The sequence below is a fragment of the Syngnathus typhle genome, linkage group LG4, assembly GCF_033458585.1.
Source record: "Syngnathus typhle isolate RoL2023-S1 ecotype Sweden linkage group LG4, RoL_Styp_1.0, whole genome shotgun sequence".
NCBI classification, from domain to species: Eukaryota; Metazoa; Chordata; class Actinopteri; order Syngnathiformes; family Syngnathidae; genus Syngnathus; species Syngnathus typhle.
Window position 1 is genome coordinate 8419978 of NC_083741.1, and position 20964 is coordinate 8440941.

At 39.3% G+C, this 20964-nt stretch overlaps 1 protein-coding gene across 3 annotated transcripts; it reads left to right on the top strand.

Annotated features, from left to right (window-relative positions):
- Positions 1 to 1028: 1028 nt before the first annotated feature.
- On the top strand, positions 1029 to 19694 carry wdhd1 (WD repeat and HMG-box DNA binding protein 1). 3 transcript variants are annotated; one of them, XM_061276785.1, is made up of 26 exons: positions 1029 to 2015; positions 2664 to 2749; positions 3225 to 3336; positions 3441 to 3592; positions 5638 to 5749; positions 6918 to 6968; positions 7054 to 7149; positions 7227 to 7319; positions 7884 to 7990; positions 8153 to 8294; positions 8710 to 8929; positions 9341 to 9519; positions 9628 to 9812; positions 9953 to 10194; positions 10576 to 10713; positions 10910 to 11066; positions 11587 to 11701; positions 11935 to 12066; positions 12140 to 12351; positions 12477 to 12616; positions 12703 to 12768; positions 13315 to 13346; positions 13434 to 13598; positions 13774 to 13913; positions 14127 to 14262; positions 17771 to 19694. In XM_061276785.1, the coding sequence occupies exons 2-26, from the start codon at positions 2673 to 2675 to the stop codon at positions 17957 to 17959; spliced, it is 3390 nt and encodes a 1129-aa protein (XP_061132769.1). In that variant the 5' UTR covers positions 1029 to 2015; positions 2664 to 2672; the 3' UTR covers positions 17960 to 19694. The 3 variants fall into 3 exon arrangements, with proteins under 3 accessions (XP_061132769.1, XP_061132768.1, XP_061132770.1); XM_061276784.1 differs by lacking the exon at positions 1029 to 2015 and adding an exon at positions 2311 to 2429; XM_061276786.1 differs by lacking the exon at positions 1029 to 2015 and adding an exon at positions 2311 to 2429 and having other exon boundaries at positions 12703 to 12759.
- Positions 19695 to 20964: the final 1270 nt, after the last annotated feature.

Genomic DNA, 20964 nt, shown 5'->3' on the forward strand with positions numbered 1-20964 from the left:
ACGTTACATACATACTGTACATACAGCACTTTGCAAAACCCGTAGGCACCATTAGATTTAATATTTGCTATGACATATATATTGACATTTTAACACTAGCATGCCCATTTCAAGTAATTTTGCCTTATTGCCCTTTTGGGAACCCAGAAAAGCTCATTCCAACCGGAACACATTTGGCTTATTATCCTTAAGGGTAACATCCATCCATCCATCCATCCATCCATCCATCCATCCATCCATCCATCCATCCATCCATCCATCCATCCATCCATTAACCATACTGCTTGTCCCCAAGAGTAAGCTGAAGCCTATCCCAGCAGTCATCGGGCACTAGGTGGGGCACACACTGAACTGGTTGCCAGCCAATCGCAGCTTAAGTATAACAGACGCTTTGACTTAAATTGATTCATTGCTGGTGCACTACAGTTGGGCATAATTTGTTCACAATGCTTTTATTTGCGGTTTAAAACATAATACAGAAAAAAATATATACAAGTCATAAAACAGATTTCAAACATATTTACAATTAGCACTTAGAAAGCGAGATGTCCTTGTGTGACCTGCATTTCAGCACTCACTCAGCGTCTGGATGTGCAGAACATAGTCAGTACAGCTGAATTTTTCCCTTCTACATATCTGTCACAGTCAAAATTGATTGTCCTTGCACTGATGGTTGATCTGACATCTAATTATTTCAAATGTAAGTTGATTTCATAGCGCATTCACATTCATAACACATCAGCTTCATCACCACATGGTCAGACAGTCTCCCCACAAATACGCAAATATACGTATTTGGATTTCAAATAACGAGCCACCCAAAACTTAATGTCAAACTTCTCTGGTTTTGTTGTGATGTACTGCAGGAAAGGGCAACGGGACTTTGACCGGTACAGCTGGGGATCAGTAGTGATGTGTCAACTCTGTACACTTCATGTAGTGCAGGTATTTGGGCAAGGCCAAGGGGGAGCGAGCATCTATTCTTCCATCTGCCTACGGTAGGACCAGAACGTTACAGCGCCGGCGTAAATGACGTAATTCTACTGTTAATCTACTTCATTTTGGCATATTTTTTACTATCTTCTGTGATCTGTGATCACAAAGCAGAATGTAGTAATTGGTGGGTTTGAGTTCATGTGAATCAGGGAGATGATTTGATCGACCCCTTTTGTTGGGCCACAGGTGTGAAACGGTGGTCCACGTTCACCTACGCAAAGAAACAGAAACAGCCCATCTCATGCAGGTTGCTCTCAAATGAGATGCAATCCCTTTTGTGCTGGCAGAATTCCTATTATTGGAACAAACAATTCTTTTGACAGACTGTGAACGAGAGGTCACAACATTTGGGTGAAGAGTCATTTCTCATACCTTGCTAAAACAAGTGAATATGAAGAAGAAAAGCGACACATCAGCAGCAACCATGCTCACCAGCTTCCACAACCACAAACGTATTTGCAAATGATGAGTGAATATCTCAGAATTCACTCATCATGGACGATGTTGACACAGGTGTGACTTTATACATTTGAAGAAAAAAAATCAATAATGCCTGCCTCCGACCTTTTCACAGTACATACTATATCAACAATACACACGTCAATTGTGACTTGAATCATTAATCAACGAAATGAAAAGTTTTGTCTGGCTCTGATATTAAATTAAATCACATAAGAACAGACTGCAAGAATTCCAATTCTCAATGATTTGTGGTGTATTTTGGTTTACTGAAATATATTTGGAACTATCATAAATTTTTGATCCACAAATATGTTAAAAATTCACTGGTTTGTTTAGCTGTATTACATTATAAGAAGTTATATTCAGTGACAAGTATGACTTTCAAATTGCACTTCCAATTATAAACCATAATGTGGATAAAGTGATTGAATATTTTGAATGATTTCAGTTTCATGGTTTAAAATATGTGGTTTTGTGCTCATTTGAGAAATATAACTCTCTCTACTTCTTCATTCTGGACGTGAGAGTGAACTGCCCAAGAAGAATCCACTTTTGAGGTAAAACATGCCATCAAAATACATTATTTTCATTCAAGCAGCGGTATAGTGGTTTTACACATAAATACTATGTTTGCAATCTTTTGGTTCCATATTTGTATCTTAATTGTATTTATATTTCATATGTGTACTTAGGACCTATACATGATGCTCCTTCTGGCAATACGTAGATTGTCTGGCATATGCAAAGAATATTTGTTGTCTAGTTTGGTTTTCTAAACTACAATAAAGTTTCTTTTAAAAAAACAACGCTTTTTGGTACTTCCGGCTCTGCGTCGCTTTAACAAAGTAGGCGTGTCTGATGTAATGTCATCACGTAATTCGCGGGACTTTCGACGCCGGTTTCCTGTATACAACGAAACGCGGGAGATTCAGGAGACGTAGATCAACATTGAGTAGTCTTCAGGCAGAGTTGTAAGTTTCCAGTAAACGTTAATCGGCAAAGTTTGATCATCAAAGGATGATCCTAAATAAGTTTCATTATGTTGATTTTGCTGTATATTCGTTTGATTTTTATTAGCCCGGGCTTCTTTGTTAGCTTAACTCTGAAGCGGGGAAGCGTAACAAAATGTTATGGACAGTAACGTGCTATCTATTCTAATAAATCAACAAACTTTTGATTGTTTTCCTCCTTTTCTGATCTATTAGTTTGTCAAAATGCCTTGTGAAAGGAAGCCTATGCGTTACGGGCATTCAGAGGGACACACAGAAGTCTGCTTCGATGACACTGGGAAGTAAGTCAGCTTTACGTATTTTATATCATATAATTACGGCAAAAGCGATGTGACATTACGCTCAGTTGAACTTCTCCACACATTTGTTTGATCTTATACATTTTTTAGACCTAACTACAGGTCTCAAATTTATGTAGCACTGTTTGCATTTGGTTGTCAATCCCAATTATTCCATTTAAACAACATTTACATGCTGCAAATGATGGTAGCCAAAATATATTTCACTCCAAAAAATATACAAGACATTCAGTTTTCAACTTTAGTTTTTGTCTTCTTACTCAAATATTGGACACAAGAAAATACCATATGTTTTTATTTCATTGCCCTGTTTCCTTAAGCAAGGTGAGCGTCAACCTAAACAATAAATGTAAACGCCCAGTAGGAACTTTTTTTTAGCATGGTTAAAAAGAAAATGTTCCATTTTGACCATTTGCAGTCCCCACAGCTTAAAAGCTTCACTTCTGATTCTTCTCAGGTTCATTGTGACCTGTGGACACGATGGTGATGTTCGGATATGGGAGAATCTAGATGATGATGATCCAAGGTTCATCACTGTTGGCGAAAAAGCGTATTCATTGGCACTCAAGGTTGCTAATTTTCCTAATGAACATTTTCATTATGCTGTAAAAAGTCTATTGTGGTTGCTTTCCATCAAACAATTTTGATCAGATGGCCCATATTCTGTATTCAGAATGGCAAGCTCGTGACAGCAAGTTCCAATAACACGGTGCAGATTCACACGTTTCCTGATGGTGAGCCGGACGGCATCCTTACTCGGTTCACTACCAACGCCACACACGTCACGTTCAACTCCAGTGGATCCAAAGTTGCTGTCGGCTCCAGGTCTGAAAATACACCTTCTCTTTTGACACATTTTCCAAGCACTTCGAGCATTTTAATTTACCTGCTTTTACATGTTTTATTATCAGTGCACATATCATATTCTTAGCTTCACACTAGCTCGATAGCGATCTGGCCGATCGATCGATGCACCCCTACTTTCTAGGTTTCTCTACAGGCAATGCACTTTTCTCACAAATGTTTAGCATAGTTTTTTTTTTCTTTTTTTTAAAGTCTTGGGATATGTAGTTATTTTTAATTAATTAAATGGCCAACCGATGTGCGGCCGTTAGTTGCTCATCCCTGTGTCAAAGTATCCATTCAGTGAAATTATATTTTGACACAAGCTGTATGTTTTTATTTCAGAACACTTAGACCATTCATTATAACAGAAACATTGATATTTTAGTTGAAGACGCACAAGGTAGAATTTCAAATTCTTTTATTGTTTGAGAACATGAACGAAAACCTTGACTTTTAAAAAAAAATAAACAGTCATTCATTTATTTAGGTTAGAGCAAATAAGGAGCAGTAATTGAGAGCATTGTACGACAATACATTTTTGCACCCGCAGAACATGCTGCTTGTCAATAAATCTTGCCTAGCAAGAAATATCTAAACCAGTATCGCTTGAAATGGCATTAAGGTTCCACATTGTTTGTCACCATAGGTTTGCATGTCCGCAGCCTTAACTTGCAGGAAACTGCAATTTCGGCCTGGCCATTAAACATCCCAAATCCATTTTTTATCAGAAGTAGAATTTATCCAGAATTATTTTCTGACGTATGAAGAGCAGAAACATATAAACTACTTATCAGTGCGTCATTCGCACAACCTACGTCATGAAGACAGCAGCTCAGAACAATGCTATTTTTATCAGCCTCCTCCATCACTGCATCTGCCTCATGTGGTGGCTGAATTCAATACCGTAATTTGACAACATAAGTACTTACATGGTTTGGAGTTGTCTTCATTTTCCCCATGCTCAAATGATGGTAAAGATAATTATTCACAATCACTTAGTATATATTCAAGTTAAGTTACACATTTTCCTCACGCCTCATATTTGTCTGTAGTGTGAAAAATGTCCTGTTTAGTGATTGACTTGTGATCAGCTTCTGCTGTGACACTAACCGAAATAAGCAATCCCGAAAATTAATGCAGAGATCTTATTATTATGGTTGACTTAAGTGACTTAAGTTAGTTGACTAATTCTCCATGTTAAGCGTCTTAATTAAATGCTTATGGTATCAAGCTTCTCCAAGCCTCTCCTCTCTAAAATGAATTGAGTTGTTCTCCGTAATTGCGCATCTTACTGCAGCCTTTTTGATGAATAAAAAACAATCATCATAGATTTATTTAGTTTTGCTGTCGCTGAGCAAGCTCAACAGCAACGCAAAATATTTTAATCGAGATTGTCACATTATTGATTTGCTTCATGGGCAGTATATTGTTGTGCGGTTAATAAAATGTAAGGATGTCCAGTGGCTTGCCCATATCCTCTTCTCTGCTTTTCAACTAGAGATACTCCGAAAGAGCTGAAAGATAAGCAAATGTCACTTTGATTTTGTCAAACCATGCGGATTTGCTATGCTCAGGCCACATGTTTGACAGCTAGGAAAGAATCCTTGCATGCTACATCGGTTGAATTCAGTTTTGAGCGCATTTATGACTGACGGCGGACAATGATGTTTTTATGTTGACGATTATTATCGCGCACAGATGACCCTCATACATTGACGTGCTTGAATCACATTTCCGGCACACAGACGGAGCAGCATATAGATTGGTTTATGATTAGTGGTGATTGGAGGTGTCTGCCTGTTACCGGAATTGATTTGTGGAGAGCGCCGTGCTTTATTGATGGTGGCATTTTCACAATGTTTTTTTTGTTTGTTGTTATATTGATCTTGAGAAATAGGCGTCTGTTAGACGTTGATGTAAATCAGAATTGTCTACAGCTGACATGCCTCTTGTTTGTGCTGACCATTTTGACTGCAAGTACCCAGTGTGCATGTACTGATTTGTCAGTTCTCTCTTTGGTTCAGTGACTTTTTGGTTAAAGTGGTGGAAGTATCAGACAGCAGCCAGCAGAAAACCCTCCGGGGCCATGAAGCACCTGTCCTCAGTGTCACCTTTGACCCTAAAGATGAGTTTCTGGTAGGTACATTTACGCCATGTATTTCATTATGAAGAACAATAATGCACATTTTTAAACTTGAGTTATAGTTGAAGTAGACCACCGGACCATCAAAATATCTTTACCATTTGTTCCAAAATACATCTTTATAGATTCTTTTCCACTGTATAGTACCTCACCTTGTCATAGCTGTCCTCACTGTTGACACACTTCGTTCAGTAAAATAGGGCTGTCCAAGTAATCGAAATTGTGATTTCGATTTTAGCTTCTCATAATCCTAAGAAATAGTTAAAGAAAAATTTGTAATATGCCAAATAACACAATGTGTTTGCCAGTTTCCGACATTGTGAAAGTACTCTGAATACGGTGTGTTGTTTGTATAATTTAATTTCACAAGGTCATTTTCTACTTTCTTTAAAAAGAATAGAGTGTTCAAGAATTCAGTGTTTCTGAGTAGTTTTGGTACTTGATTAATTACCACGTTTTGAAATGAATAAATCATCTCTTTAATTTAATTGGGATTTTAATCCATCCCTCCATTTTCTATACCGCTTGTCCCCACGGGGGTCGCGGGCGTGCTGGAGCCTATCCCAGCAGTCATGGGGCACTAGGCGGGGGACACCCTGAACTGGTTGCCAGCCAATTGCAGGGCACACGGAAACGAGCAACCATCCGCACTCGCACTCACACCTAGGCGCAATTTGAAATGTTCAATCGGCCTACCAAGCAGGTTTTTGGGATGTGGGAGGAAACCAGAGTGCCTGGAGAAAACCTGCACGGGCAGAACATGCAAACTCCACACAGGGAGGGCCGGAGCCCTGGGATTTTAATAGCAATCAAAATTAGTGTGGATTGTGATTTTCTTCTTTTTATTTGTTTATTTTTATTTTTATTTTTTTTACACGCTGTAATGCAAAATATGGGATTTTCCTGATTTAAAAATGTTTTTACTAATTTGTACATAATGCAACGATCTCATATAACAGATTTTTGACCGAATTTGATTTGCGATTTTGTGGCCTTCAATATTAATGTGTTAATTTGAAAGAAAACAAAAAAAAAAGACTCATTCTTTACGTAACTCCGTAGTTAGCCTTGACCCTCAGGCCTTGACAAGACAACCCCGTGGGGGTGTGTATATAAAAAAAACCTGGACCATCAATTCCTACCAAATGCTTCTTTTCCCAGGCGTCTGCCAGCTGCGATGGCTCAGTCATTGTGTGGAATATTGAGGAGCAGGTACGTCAAAGCCAAACACTTGTCTGCATAATGTTGTTTCATACTGTGCCTGGTTTATCTGATTGGATTTTGTTCACAAATTCAGGCTCAGGTGATCAGCTGGCCTCTGCTGAAGAAAACTAATGACGTCAGCAATGCAAAATCATTATGTCGCCTGGCCTGGCAACCTCACACAGCAAAGGTTAAGAGACCAAACTGTCCATTTTGTATCGTTTTCCTGGCTTATCTAATTGATGTATGCACATTATCTGTCATCAGTTTTTGGCAGTTCCCGTGGAGACCAAAGTTCACCTGTATGAGAGAGGGTCCTGGAATCATGTGAGCACCCTGTCAGATGATCTGCTGACTCAGGTGTGTTTGACACAGTTGTTTTGGTTTGGTTTTTCTTTTATAGAGTGGTAGTGTGCCTCTACACATATTAAAAAAAAAAAATGTAACAAAGTGATTTGGAGAGTACTAAACAGCATTTTGTTGGCACTAAAAATACAGTTTAGCATTTTTGTTGTTAAACTATAAATATGGAGGAGGTGGCAAATAGTTCCAACCAATATTTGTAGGCCCTGATCTGGTTATTCCATCTTTTGGACTGTCTAGTGAAGCTTTGACTACATTGATGGCGAGAAATCCATCCTCAAATCCATTCTTGAGTACTGTACATGTAATCATTTTGTTATGACACTGGTTAAACAAGTCATTGAAGTCTTTTTTTTTTTCTTTTTTAATGTAAGCCATTATCCGACATCAGTAATTTGTCATTGCAAACCGGAACATTTGCAAACAAAATGATAATAGGTAATATAATTCCATAGTACAGACTTGATGCAGTACTGCGACAATTCCCAAAAATATGGCTTGAATATTTGCCAGGAGGTAAATATGATACATCTTTACAATGTTGACTCTTTTTGCTTTCAGCCCATCAATGTGGCAGCATGGTCTCCATGTGGAGACTTCCTTGCTGCTGCCAGCGTTGGGGGTTTCATAACAGTATGGGACATTGAAAGCAAACTGTGTGTTGAGCGGTATGTAATATTTGTGGAATCTTGTCATTTCTGGGAAAATTTGAATACAACATTGTAACTGAATGGATATTCGTTTGAACCCAGTCGTTCTTTCCTATTTGAAGTCATTTCAATATAATAATAGATGACAGTTTTGTTCAACTTGCCTTGTTTACTCTGCAGGCAGAAGCACGAGAAGGGCTTCACAGTGTGCGATTTAGCCTGGCACCCATCCGGCAAACATATTGCTTACACAGACAATGAGGGATGCCTGGGCCTGCTGGAGGGTTTCAGTGCATCTGGGTCTAAGACCACCTCTTCTAAGGTAGCACTCTATTGTGTCTAAACATTTATTTCGATTTTCAACAGCTTAGTATTGTGTTTAAATTTTGTGTCGTAGCTATCACACTTTAGCTTCAAGCGTCTCACGAAACCGTTGAGTTACAATGACTTTCATTATTTCTACAAGGTCTCTGCATAAGATAACGGGAATTTGGATTTTAACAAATGAAGTGTTCTTCTGTGGTGGATAAAAACTGAAGAGGACCCAAAAGATTTTGAATTGCTTATTGATGCCACAAGATGGGGCAAAGTCCAACGTAATCTTGATCAACTATTTTGGTGCAGGGGTCAATTACTTGCTTTTTTACCCTACGTCACCCACAAATATACACAGTTTTAAAATGACCTGTTATTAATTGTTATGATGCTACGCTTAACGTCTTTTGGCTTTTCATCAGGCGACTGGAGAAAAAGGAGAGAAAGGCTACGAAGATCTATTTGATGAAGATGATGACAGGGTCATGGATGATGGATTGAGTGATGCTAACTCCCCTGCGAAGAAAACATTCAGTGCGGTCAATGAAGATGAGGAGGACGATGATGACGATTTTGTCATACCTGCAACAGGGCGGGTAAAGAACAGAGGAGGAGCCATACTGGATGATGAAAATTCACTAGGTGAGTGTTCGGTGCCTGGTGACAGAATGAATAGAGGTTAATTAAAACGTGTAGTTTAAAGGTATGACTGGCTCGCGGAACAAGAAGTTATGCTCATTTACCATCCTTTTTTTTCCCCCCATCTGATTGTTTTATAATCATAGACTAGAAGGTAAAGAAAAAAATTTGTGTGATTATGACTTCAGTACTGTATTTGCAAAGGTCGATAACTAAAATTTGCTGCACAAATTTGAGTGACGTCACCGCCCATAGGGCCAGAACTCGATTGTAGCACAGAACACACTTTTCACTAGTCTAAAATATTAGATGAACACCCTGGACTGCTGGTTGTGGGCAATGCTTATACAAACTTTGTCGTGTTAGTATGTTATTATTATTTCCATTGTGGTCTCTAATGATATCACTCCACAGATTCAGGCTCGTTAAGGCCAGCTAAATTTGGAGATGACGATGATGCGGACAGTGCCGTGATGACTGCAGCGCCTCTGCCTGCGGCCTTGCGCCCGGTCTATGAAGGGCCGCAACCAACGCCACCCCAAAAAGCTTTTCAACCAGGCTCCACTCCTATCCAACTCACTCACCGCTTTATGGTAGTTTATGATAAGGCATTTTTTAACTATTCATGCCTCACAGTTTTGTGAAATAAGTTTCAGTTGCAGTTTACCAAAAGTGCGTTTCTAATGCCAACTTTCCTTCAGATGTGGAACTCTGTAGGGACAGTGCGAGGCTACAATGACGAGCAGGATAATGCCATCGACGTGGAGTTTCACGACACGGCTGTGCACCACACCATGCACTTCACTAACACGCTGGGCCACACAATGGCTGATGTTTCCCAGGAGGCCGTGCTCCTCGCCTGCCCCAGCTCGGCTGAGCTAGCAAGGTATGCCCATCGGTGTCCAGTCAAAACGGTGATGAGCAATTATATGTCAGCCACTTAGCCCCCACAGTCCGGGCCGTGACCACGATAAATTTCCACATGGTTTCATAGCAATTGAAACATTGTTCTCTTTGCATTCTTAGTAAAATACACTGTCTTCACTTCTCATCATGGGACACCAACAAGGAGTGGATGCTTGACTTGCCCAAGGGGGAGGACGCAAAGGCATTGTGTCTTGGTCAAGGCTGGGCGGCAGTCGCCACCAACGCACTCATGGTCAGGCTATTCTCCATCGGAGGAGTTCAGAGAGAAATCTTCAGTCTACCGGGAGCTGTTGTTTGCATGGCAGGACATGGAGAGCAGTTGCTCATTGTATACCACAGAGGTACACGCACACACACACACACACACACAGCTGATGGTTCTCAACTACTAAAACTTTCAAAACAACAGCAAAATTTTATGTTGCCTTGCTTACCTGACTGCTGTTGTCTTTACTCATTGCCATAAAGACGCCTCTTTCTTTTTTCATTCCTCGATTTAAAATGCCGAAACATCATTGGTTGTAATGAATACGTCGACGGGTTGTAATGAATACATAATTTAAATTGCCACACTATGTAATCTAAGGTATTGTGACCAAATCTGCTGTATAATATGATGAACAATTTATCATTCTACCCCTGCTTCAATAAAAATTACTTCATAGGTTGATGAAGCATTGAAAAGTGCATACTTGATTCTTTGTGTCATTTTAAATCACCAGGGACCGGTTTCGACGGGGAGCAGGCACTGGCCGTGCAGCTCCTGCAGTTTGGTCGGAAACAAAGGCAAATCATCAATGGGGAACCTCTTCCGATCTCTCACAAATCTTATCTATGCTGGCTTGGATTTACCGCTGAGGGTACTAACGACATTTCTTTGATCATTTTAATTTTTAGAGAACCCTACTAAATACTAAAATATTTCAACCAATTTTAAGAAAAATATTTACATCCACAGTAAAAAGTGGATAGAACTAAGTAATCAACAAAACTATATGCCTTGTTTTGTTTTCATTTAAGGATTTTAAAGATGTCAGCCCGGTGGTATATTTTCAGGTACCCCATGTTACGTGGATTCTGATGGGGTGGTACGAATGCTGAACCGCTCCCTGGGCTTGACTTGGACACCAGTGTGCAACACGAGAGAGACGTGCAAAAGCAAATCAGACCACTACTGGGTAGTTGGTGTGCATGAGAACCCTCAGCAACTCAGGTGAGTTCAGTGATAAAAATTATTACGGGTGTTCATCTCTAAGAAATCTCTGATGGATTAAATATCAGCAATATCGGTTCTTGTAGTAAATGAATGGTAATAAAAGGCTACAAATTTGAGAATCAATTTTATTAGCTTCCAACCTTGCATACAATAGCAACAAACGAACAAATATGTATGTAAGCAGGAAATTGCACACTATCAATCGTGCACCAACGAAAACAAGTGGGAACAGGTTGCTTCCAATATCGTCATGATGGACCATGTTTTCTAGTCTGAGGTTTCCGAGATGGCAGTTTTGATCGGAACACTTGTCAGAATAGGCTCCTGGCTACTTCTTTAAATAATTTTCACGATGGTATTTGCATGATAGATTTGACTGCTATGTCTCGTCAGGTGTTTGTCAAGTTACAAATGCATGTTTGCTTTTGTGTTCACCACAATGAAGGGGTAGCCGGGGGCTAAAATTAACACTCCTAGACAGTACAGTTTAATAAATATTGCAAACCTTTTTTTCCAGGTGCATACCTTGTAAAGGCTCGAGATATCCCCCTACCCTGCCCAGACCGGCTGTGGCCATCTTGCCTTTCAAGTTGCCTCTATGTCAAACAACCACTGAGAAAGGACAGATGGAGGTAACGTTGTACAGTTATCATTTGCAAGACATAATGTTTCTTTTCATCCAATCCAGCTGTCCTATATCAAATCTTTCATTTTGCTCCCTGTGTGGTTTTTTTTGTTATTGACGATAGATATTTGAACCAGACAAAGCTCCGTTTTCTTCTCTGATTTGCATTTTCTGATTCACTGGAAGTGCAATATAGAATTTTGGATTTGATATACCCATTCTTCTTATCTAATCCTTCAGGAACAGTTCTGGCGTTCCATGCTCTTCCACAACCACTACAGCTTCCTGTCCTCCAGCGGCTATGAAGTCGATGAGGTTGGACAGAGTCAGTCACAGAAAGAGCAGCAGGAGCTGCTGATGAAGATGTTTGCAGTCAGTTTGAGTCTAATTTTGTGCTATGATTGTCTGTCGTCCTGACTGATTCCTTGAACTTTGCTCCTTCTAGTTGTCATGTAAGTTGGAAAGAGAGTTTCGTTGCGTTGAGTTGGCGGAACTCATGACTCAAAACGTGGTGACGCTGGCCATTCGATACGCCTCGAGATCCAGACGCGTGGCACTCGCGCAACGGCTCAGTCAGGTTGCTCTGGAAAAAGCCAGCCAAATTCAGGAGGAGCAGGAGGAGACGGAATACTCCGACATCAGGCGGACTCCATCGAGGTAATTCCAACATATGAAGCAATGTGACCTTTCTCGTGAGATATCGCTGCAGAGTGCCGTCGTCACCTAGGTACATTTGATCGATATAGAGATGCAATATACTGACTTAATGTCCAATCATGTAGTCATGACAGTTATGACCAGATTGAGGTCAAAGAAAAGCATCACCGCAGAGAAACACTGGAGGATGAGCGGAGCCAAGACCTTGAGGAGCAAGAGGACCCACAGACAATAGAACCTGAAGATGGAGCCAAAGCCCCAAAGTGTCAGTCTACTCCCAGCTTGCTTTACATATGTTCTCTTTATGGTTGCCAGTTATTTCATACTAATGGCTCATGTCTGATTCTGCAGGTCTAAACCCATTTGCCAAAGTTCCAGGATCACCGTCAAAGCAAATAGCCGCTCTCGGTGAGCAAGGTCTGTCCTGAATCAATTGTCTGTATGTTTCCATTTGAAATGATCTCAATGTAAATATGACTCAACAAATTGTGAAAGGGCAGCATTGATGAATGACTAAGGCAGGGCCATAATTGTCTGATTTAATCGGCTAGACGATTAATTGTCAGACCCTAGAAACTATCAGAGCTACTTAAAAGTCAAACTGCTCTTTTAAATGTTGTGGTCTCCACCACCTTTACACCTCTTGCCAGCAATCTGTCAGTGATTGAACATGCCATTTAGCACCCGCTATTTGCGATTTCAATGAATCAAACCCGAAGAGAGGGTATGGATGGAAGAATTATTATGAGGTTGTTTCGCATCCCTAAGATGAGTAGCAAACGTGAGGAGGCTGCACGATACATAGAGAATATGATCTCTATAGGTAAATCACAAGAAAGAATCAGAATTCTGGTATAGTTTGATGGAACAGCAGTGTGGTTGTGACCATGTTGATAATGGAATCTAGAAATGGCGGCAATTCCGAGTTGAGTGATTTACTGTAAGTCTTATTTGCTTTTGCAGCTAGCAGCGTTGGGCGCTCAAACCCTTTCAAGGTGAGTTGTGTACATATTTTAAACAAATAAGTGGTTAGGGATGTTAATCAATCTATACCGACTAAAGTTTTTGATGGATTCTTGCAGGTTCTTGGTTCTGGGAAATCCTCTCCTGTGTCTTGTCATCCTCGTATGACAAACATCCTGGACAACATGACGTCCAGCAGGAAGTCGGCTCCACTAACTTCATCTGCAGGGAAGTCGAACAAAAGCCCGGTCCTCAAACCACTCCCCACTCGAGGAAAGACAAAGGTACTATTAGGTATAATTTTGAGCTTCCTGATCGTAGAAAATGGTAGCGCAGGTTTCTGCAAGAACCACTCACGCAGCACGCATACTGTACATGTGTAAGTTTATGATTGTGCATACAACAATAGAAATAATTGAAGACTTACATTGATATCTTGTGTATGAATTTTCAACCCAGGCTCAGTCCACTCTCCTGCAGATGAGTGTAAAGACAGTCAATAAGAAGACCGAGGAGAGCATGGAGACCAGAGATAATCAACAGAAGCATGCAGATCTCCCAACTTCTCCCTCACCAGTCGACAATGCTGAAACGAAGAGGTATAAGATGTAAATACATCCAAAGCTAGTTGTTTATTTTGATAGTCACAGTAAATGCCAAAGAGGATTATGCCAGTTGGACATTGTGATCTTCAGAGGTGTTGTCTAATGTGTACATTTACAGTAATTATTCAGTGATTCACATTGCAGCAACAAATTAAGAACAAATGGGAGAAGATTTTGTTCTCATTTGAGGCTTTTGCTGACCGTTAGACCGAAAACAGGCTTCCAGTTGTGGTTGGAAGAGAACAGGAAGAACATCATAGGAGACCACCCTGACCTGGAAGAAATGGACATCATCAAGGAGGCTATGGGAATCTTCAGGAATCTTTCAGCAGAGGAGCGACTGGTATGAAACACCTACTAAATATTGCATTGAGTGGATTACATTTTAAAAACATTTGTTGAGCATAGAATCTTTGGTGAGTGTAGGTGTGATTGTGAGTGAGTTGTTGGAGTTTCTTCTTCACTTGAAGTACTCCACAGCTTCACTGAAACTCCTGGGGTTAGGGTTCAATTGGCTTCCAGATTAAAATCGTAAGAAGAAGAGCAGGAGGAAACATTGCATGAATATTTGGGATAAGTGTTGAGTGTTTCACCCTCTCAATTGTCCTGATTTCTTTGGGGACCATGTTGTGGCCAATTAGGGCATTACAAGAGTTTGCTCTTATTTTCTTTTTGACTTGTTCCTCGTGATTGAATATTTTGTGCTTGATGACAGCTGGGATAGGGTCCAGCACACCCGTGACCCTCGTGAGGATTAGTGGTTAAGAAAATGGTTGGATGATTTACTTGTTGAAAAATCACAATGAACAAGTGGCCTAATCATTTTTTTTAAAAATCAACACTGCAATGTTTATTTGGCACTAACAACAATCTGTGTGAAAAATTGGCTTTTTATCACACATGGCATTTTTGTATATTACGGCCTAAACCCCCCACTTCATATTTTCTGATGCACATTCATCATGATCAATTATTTTTTTTGCCAGTGTTTAGAGGTGACATTATAGGTGTTGAGAGCAAGTCACCCAGTCGTGACCTTGCATTCATTTAGTTGGCAGCTGGATGATGCTTCATACAGAAGGGGGAGGAAGTGGTGGGGGCGAGTATGCTTGTTGCCTGGGAACCCGATTGAATGTGTGATGGCAGTGAAGGCACAAATCATTGATCTCATGATTACACTGAGGGACATAGGCAGTTGGCATTGCTAAATTTCTGTTTTCAGGCTCATTTACAGCTCTTATTTGCGTACCAGTAGTCTACTACTTTGTTTCGTGTCGATACAAACATTTTTGTCTTAGTGTTGAAAAGCACAGTTGCACTCATTGTTGGGCCACTAACATGTCTATTTCACCTCATACAATGCCACAGGTGAGTTTCATCTGGTAATTTATTGTCTAGACATTTATTTTACAATTGTTTAATTTTTTTTTTTCTTTTCTTTAACCTTTAGTTAACCAGGAAAATCTCCATTGAGATCCACAGATCTCTTTTACAAGGGAGTCCTGGCCAAGAGGCAACACCACAACCCAAGAAAATAATTACAAATAAACATTAAAAGTCAAAGAATAAGAACAGGAGAGGATTTAAAAAACAACAAAAAAATTGAGAGACATTTATAAAAAGCAGCAGATGCAGCACAATATGATTCCAAGACCTTCAGAATCTAGTCAAACTGAGATAAAGTTCCAAGATTTGATAGTTTTATTGTGCTTTGCAGAGAGTTCCAGTCAGTGTGAGCACAATATTGAAAAGACATCTGTCCTTTCTGTGTCCTGACACTTAGGGGCACTTGTGTACACAAATCCTGGGAATGACGAGCATAAAGTCCATCAGACTTATGCTAAAGATACACTCTTAAGCATGGTGAGGCATGAGAGAAAGAATATGTAGTGCCTCGATTGGGGCATGCATGTATATAAGGTCTATGGAAGCAATGTTAAAGTCTCTTTCTTGCATGGAAAGAAAAACTACATTTGTTTCTAACGTAGAAACTCAATTTCAGTCGTAACTTATTGACAAGGGCATCAACGTGAGGTTTTATAGACAAAAACTCATCAATCAAGATGCCAAATATTTTAAAGCAGTGAAAACATGACTGAGCCGTCAGGAGTAGCGATAGGAGGAATATTCTGTTGCTTAACTTTATTATTAGAAAACATCACTTTCATTTGCTTGTGTTCAGGGACATTTTCACTGTCGCAAACTACATTAAATGTATTTTGTGAATAGTTAATGGTAGTCACAAAAGAATACACTGTCATGTCATCAGCGTAAAAATTACAACTTGACTTACATTCTGTCCCACATGATTGATTCATACATATTTTGTAAAACAAAGTGGTCCAACAATAGACCCTTGTGGCACACCCTGAGTAATTGTCAAAACATCAGAGTCATCATGCTTGACACATTGAGTTCTATTAGTAAAATAGTTGGAGAGTGAACTAACTGCGTGCTCTGACAAGACAACGCTGCTCAGTTGATTTTTCAGTATCTTGAAAATTATTATTAAAGATTGTTCTGTATCTACAAAAATTGAAGCACATTTCTGTTGTCGATTAAGGGCAGAACCAACATTATTTACAACTTTTACTGCTACTATCATTTTGTAGTAAGTTTGGCACTTATACGTATAAGACAAAATAGAAAACAATCACTGATCATATAATAGTATACATCAGTGGTTCTTTACCTTGTTGGAGCTACCGCACCCCACCAGTTTCATATGTGCATTCACCAAAACCCTCTTTAGTGAAAAAAAAATGATTTTTTTTTTCAAATTCAAGATATCGATGTTTTTTACTGGTGCACAAAATGAGCCGTGCATGAACATCACCTTGTTCGAAGAACAAAATCAACACAATGCATGAACTCACACAAATGACATCCCTGCAAATCAGTGTGACTTCTGCTGTTGCCTTTGTGAGACCAGTTCAGATTTGCATTAAACGATAAATCAGGTGTGTTCGGACCTCCGCAGAGGAGGCTCTGCCGAATCCCTGAGACCGACTCACCGAACCCCTAGGGTTCGATCAAACCCAGGTTAAGAACCACTGGTAGACATAATACATAAATTTGACTAATTCAGTTTTTCCTTTGTGACTGTTACATAGGCTTTTTAATGTGTGTGTTGCGTGCGTGCGTGCGTGCGTGCGTGCGTGCGTGTGTGTGTGTGTGTGTATGTGTATGTATGTATATTCGATCACAATATACTTCGTGCTACTCTGAGATGACATGTAGTCGCATCGTGTTGAGTCAAAATATAGTACCTTCAGGGGTGAATGTGCACTTCCCTACTAGAGAGATTAAACAAGCAATCCTCAATTTGATAACTGGATTAAAAAAAAAAAGTAGTTATTTGGTATCGCATGCAAACTCCTGGCCTTCATGCGAAAGCTGTTCACCCACAGATGCAAATATCTATCTTTTTGAAGAGCGAATCCCTTTAAAATTCAAACGTGAGGCGTGGCCACTTCAAGTAACGTGTGCTGCTTTGAATATATAAGTCTACATCTGCAAGTGAAGTGTGCGTGGAGCATTGGTCCTGTCATCAAGCCTGATGATTCATCCTGGACTCAATGGGCTTTTACCTTCAGGAAAGTGCTTTCTTTTTGTCTTTGCTCAAAGAGAAAGGAGGAGCAACGTGAGCAAGTAGCCGACGAGAGCCAGTGGGCCTGAAGAGATGCAACCTGTCAATTGTGATTATACATGACAGGATGCAATTTCCAACTGCATGCCTAAGTGTTGCTGCGTGTGTTCACTCATTATCATGGAGCTTGCGTCCAAACAGATGCACACTTCCCCCTTTGGTGTCCCTTATAATTAACATGTGTATGCCCATTTTTATTCAGGCATTGACTGAGCGAGCAAAAGGCCCGGCTGATGACGTGATGGACCTGAAGAAAAGAAAACGAAGTGAAGCAGGCGGCAGTGTAGAAAATGAAATTGGTCAGGCAGAAGCAAAGGAAAACAATGCCAAGAAGAAGAAAGCAATGGATCCCTCTTCAAAGCTTTCAGCATTTGCCTTTCACAAGAGCTAAAATTTGACAGATCTGTCTTAATGTGAAACTTTGTATTTAGTGTTCTTGTTCAGTAAGTTGTGTTCATTTCTTAAGGCTCTAGTACACTTGTTGACTCGCACTTGGGATTCCTGATTTTGTATCTACTCTTTCACAAAGTGCCATCAAAAATGTTTTAATGCTTCCATTGCGTGATCCTGTTTACCAAAAGAAAACATCATAGTCCAATAAATTCTGGTGAAGTGAGCACAGTAGCGACTGTACTTAGTTCGGTGGATCAGATTTGGAGTATGGCTGCAAGAGACTGTTTTGTAAGGCTGGTGCTGTTGCATATCCTTACAACTTTTCATAGATCTCGGTGAAATGTACAATTGGCTTTACCTTGAAAAAAAAAAAACAGTAAACACAAAATATTGATCATTTTGCCAGGTCTGATGTGTGTGCCAAATTTCATGCGTTTTGGTAAAGATTTAGACAAACCATCTGTTTGTTTTCTTGGCAAATTGCCACGGCAACGGTATTTAGCACAAACTTGCGAATATTGTGTTTTAACATCATAACTGGCTAAACTGTCATCCAAACCTATGATATGTAGAAAAGTCTTCCAAACATGACATTTAAAAAAAAAATCAAAGCATAATACAGGTTTTTCTTATAGCCAGTAGGTGACATTGAAAATAACAACTGTAAATGATAACTAAGATTAGTCTCTCATCAAATGGGTGAAATCTTGAGAAAATAGACTCATCTGGTCAAGTTAGAGCATCTTAAGGAGTCATAGAATTGTGATACCCAAATGGGCACGCACTCTGCCAAAAAGTCAACATTCAACGTGAAGCATGATCGTCTTGAGGCTTTTCTGACAAATTTTCAATTTGATTCGTTCAAGGTGTGCATGGCAATGGAAAGATGGCATTTCTTGTCACCACTAAAAGGCGCTATATGTCGACCAGAATATCATATAGATAGCTCTTTTTATGCTATGACTATGTATTAATGTGAAGTTTTGGCTTGCTGAGGCAGCAATTACAGGGGAGTTTTTGAGCAAGGCTAGAGCTGGAATTAAAACCTGCACCTCAGAACTTTGAGGCGGACATGCTAACCAGGGCTCCACCGTGGCACCCCATCACTTAAATAACTTATACAGATGTGACTTTTGTTTTCTCAAAAAAAAAAAATGGCAACATCAATACTGTAAAATACAAAAGTGATAAATAATAGTCCCAACACCTGACAGTGTCGTAGAATGGGAGGATATTGAAAGGAGAGTCCTTTTTGGTTTGTATGGCAGTTGTCTACATGTGTGCGAAAGAAACATTTTACTCACGCTTATGCTAGAGTGAGCTTAGGATGGTAAAGTATGTCATTAAGTTTCAGAACTGCCTGGAGAAAAGTATGTTCTTTTGGCATCATTACCTTGCTAATAAACATGTTAAGCACCACCATCATAGTAAATAATAACATTAAAAAACTGCCTAGGGAAAATGTACTGCATGTTCTTTCCCAGCTAATAAACTGGTTATGTGTTCCAGACGTGTCATTTTCAGGTTTGCCTTGTCAAAAACATTTCAGATTTCCATAACTATATTTTTCTTATTCACAACTATCATCAACACCGCATCTTGCCAAGGATGGCAAGCAATGCCCAGAAACAATACTTCAGATATCCACAGCTACGGTCTTCCTAATCGCAACTGTCATTCGGTTACTGAGTGTTTTGGCAACGCAATCGCTAATAAATGACCATCTATCAATACTCCTTTATGATTTCGTGTTTCATATCGGTTGTCTTTGGAGACCTAGTCGACTGAGACAAACAGGCAATGACAAAGCACAAGAGTAGAGACAAAAATTGCGATGTTCCGGTTCGTATCTCGAAAAGTTCGTAAGTATAGGCGTTCGTAAGTACCACTGTTTCTACATTTAGGCCTACGGTTGACTAGTTGTAATTGTAGTTCAATATTTCTTTATAATTCACCTTAATTGAAGTTCTACAAGTCACGGATGTCTTACATTAAGTTTCAATTAGTGCTTGGCTGGTTGAACATTACAAAAATACAAATTCGGAGTACAGAAAAGAAAGATCAGTTTATGTTTCAGATCAACAGTGGTAGGAAGAAGTACAGTCACCTAGCTAGTTCTACCTCATTGTTTTCTATGTATTACTGCTATCAATTTCGTTCACTATTATCTTATTTATGAACAAAAATGCTCTTAATCACAAGTATAAGATAGCTTGTTCAGTTCTACTTGCTATCTGCAGGAAAACAAACAAAAGCCTTACACACCTGTGCTTATAATTTACACTTGTATAATACATTTACCTCAAGTGATTCATCATGCAGACATATATTATTCATATCAATAGCGGATTTATATAGTATTTTGGCGCCACTATAACTTTAACCAACCTTGTGAACACATGGGGTGATTTGCACCTTTTCAAATAATCCTCACAATTATTCCACAAATTAACACCAACGGCGGAGACATAATTGTCTTGTTTTTGTTCTTATGTTTAATTTTGTGACAATTATCTAAAATAATTATATAAATATTACAATGTTATTATTGAGGAATAGTCAAAATGACATTTGGTACTTTGAATTGGAGTTAGAGATCTCTATTGAAAACAAATTTTTGCACATTTTTTCAGAGGACAGACTTCAATTTGGTCATTGGTGTGAATTAAATTTCTCTTTACCGATATTTAAAATTCACATAATTATCTGTAGACATCTACGTGAATATATGAATGACTTTAATTATGTATAGTCAAAATTGTAGATATCACTCATACAAATACTTATAATACAGTTGTAGGTATCTCGAATTCTGTGACTTAATTCTTGAGAGTCATTTGACTCCCCACTCCTTTTCCCTGGACATGTCCTACTTTTGAGCCCTAAAAAAACATCCGGGGGGAATTTCAAAAATCGTCCGGGATTTTGTTGGACTGGCTCAAACATTCTTGTACAGTACATTGTCAATAGAATTGCTATTTAGTTCAATTTTACTCAATTCCA

Bases quoted from the DNA above. Each gene is read 5' to 3' on its own strand.
- wdhd1 (XM_061276785.1), top strand. From the start codon at position 2,673: ATGCCTTGTGAAAGGAAGCCTATGCGTTACGGGCATTCAGAGGGACAC. The intron at 12,067-12,139 runs GTCAGTTTGAGT...TGCTCCTTCTAG, and splicing joins TGCTGATGAAGATGTTTGCA to TTGTCATGTAAGTTGGAAAG. The intron at 13,599-13,773 runs GTACTATTAGGT...TTTTCAACCCAG, and splicing joins CCACTCGAGGAAAGACAAAG to GCTCAGTCCACTCTCCTGCA.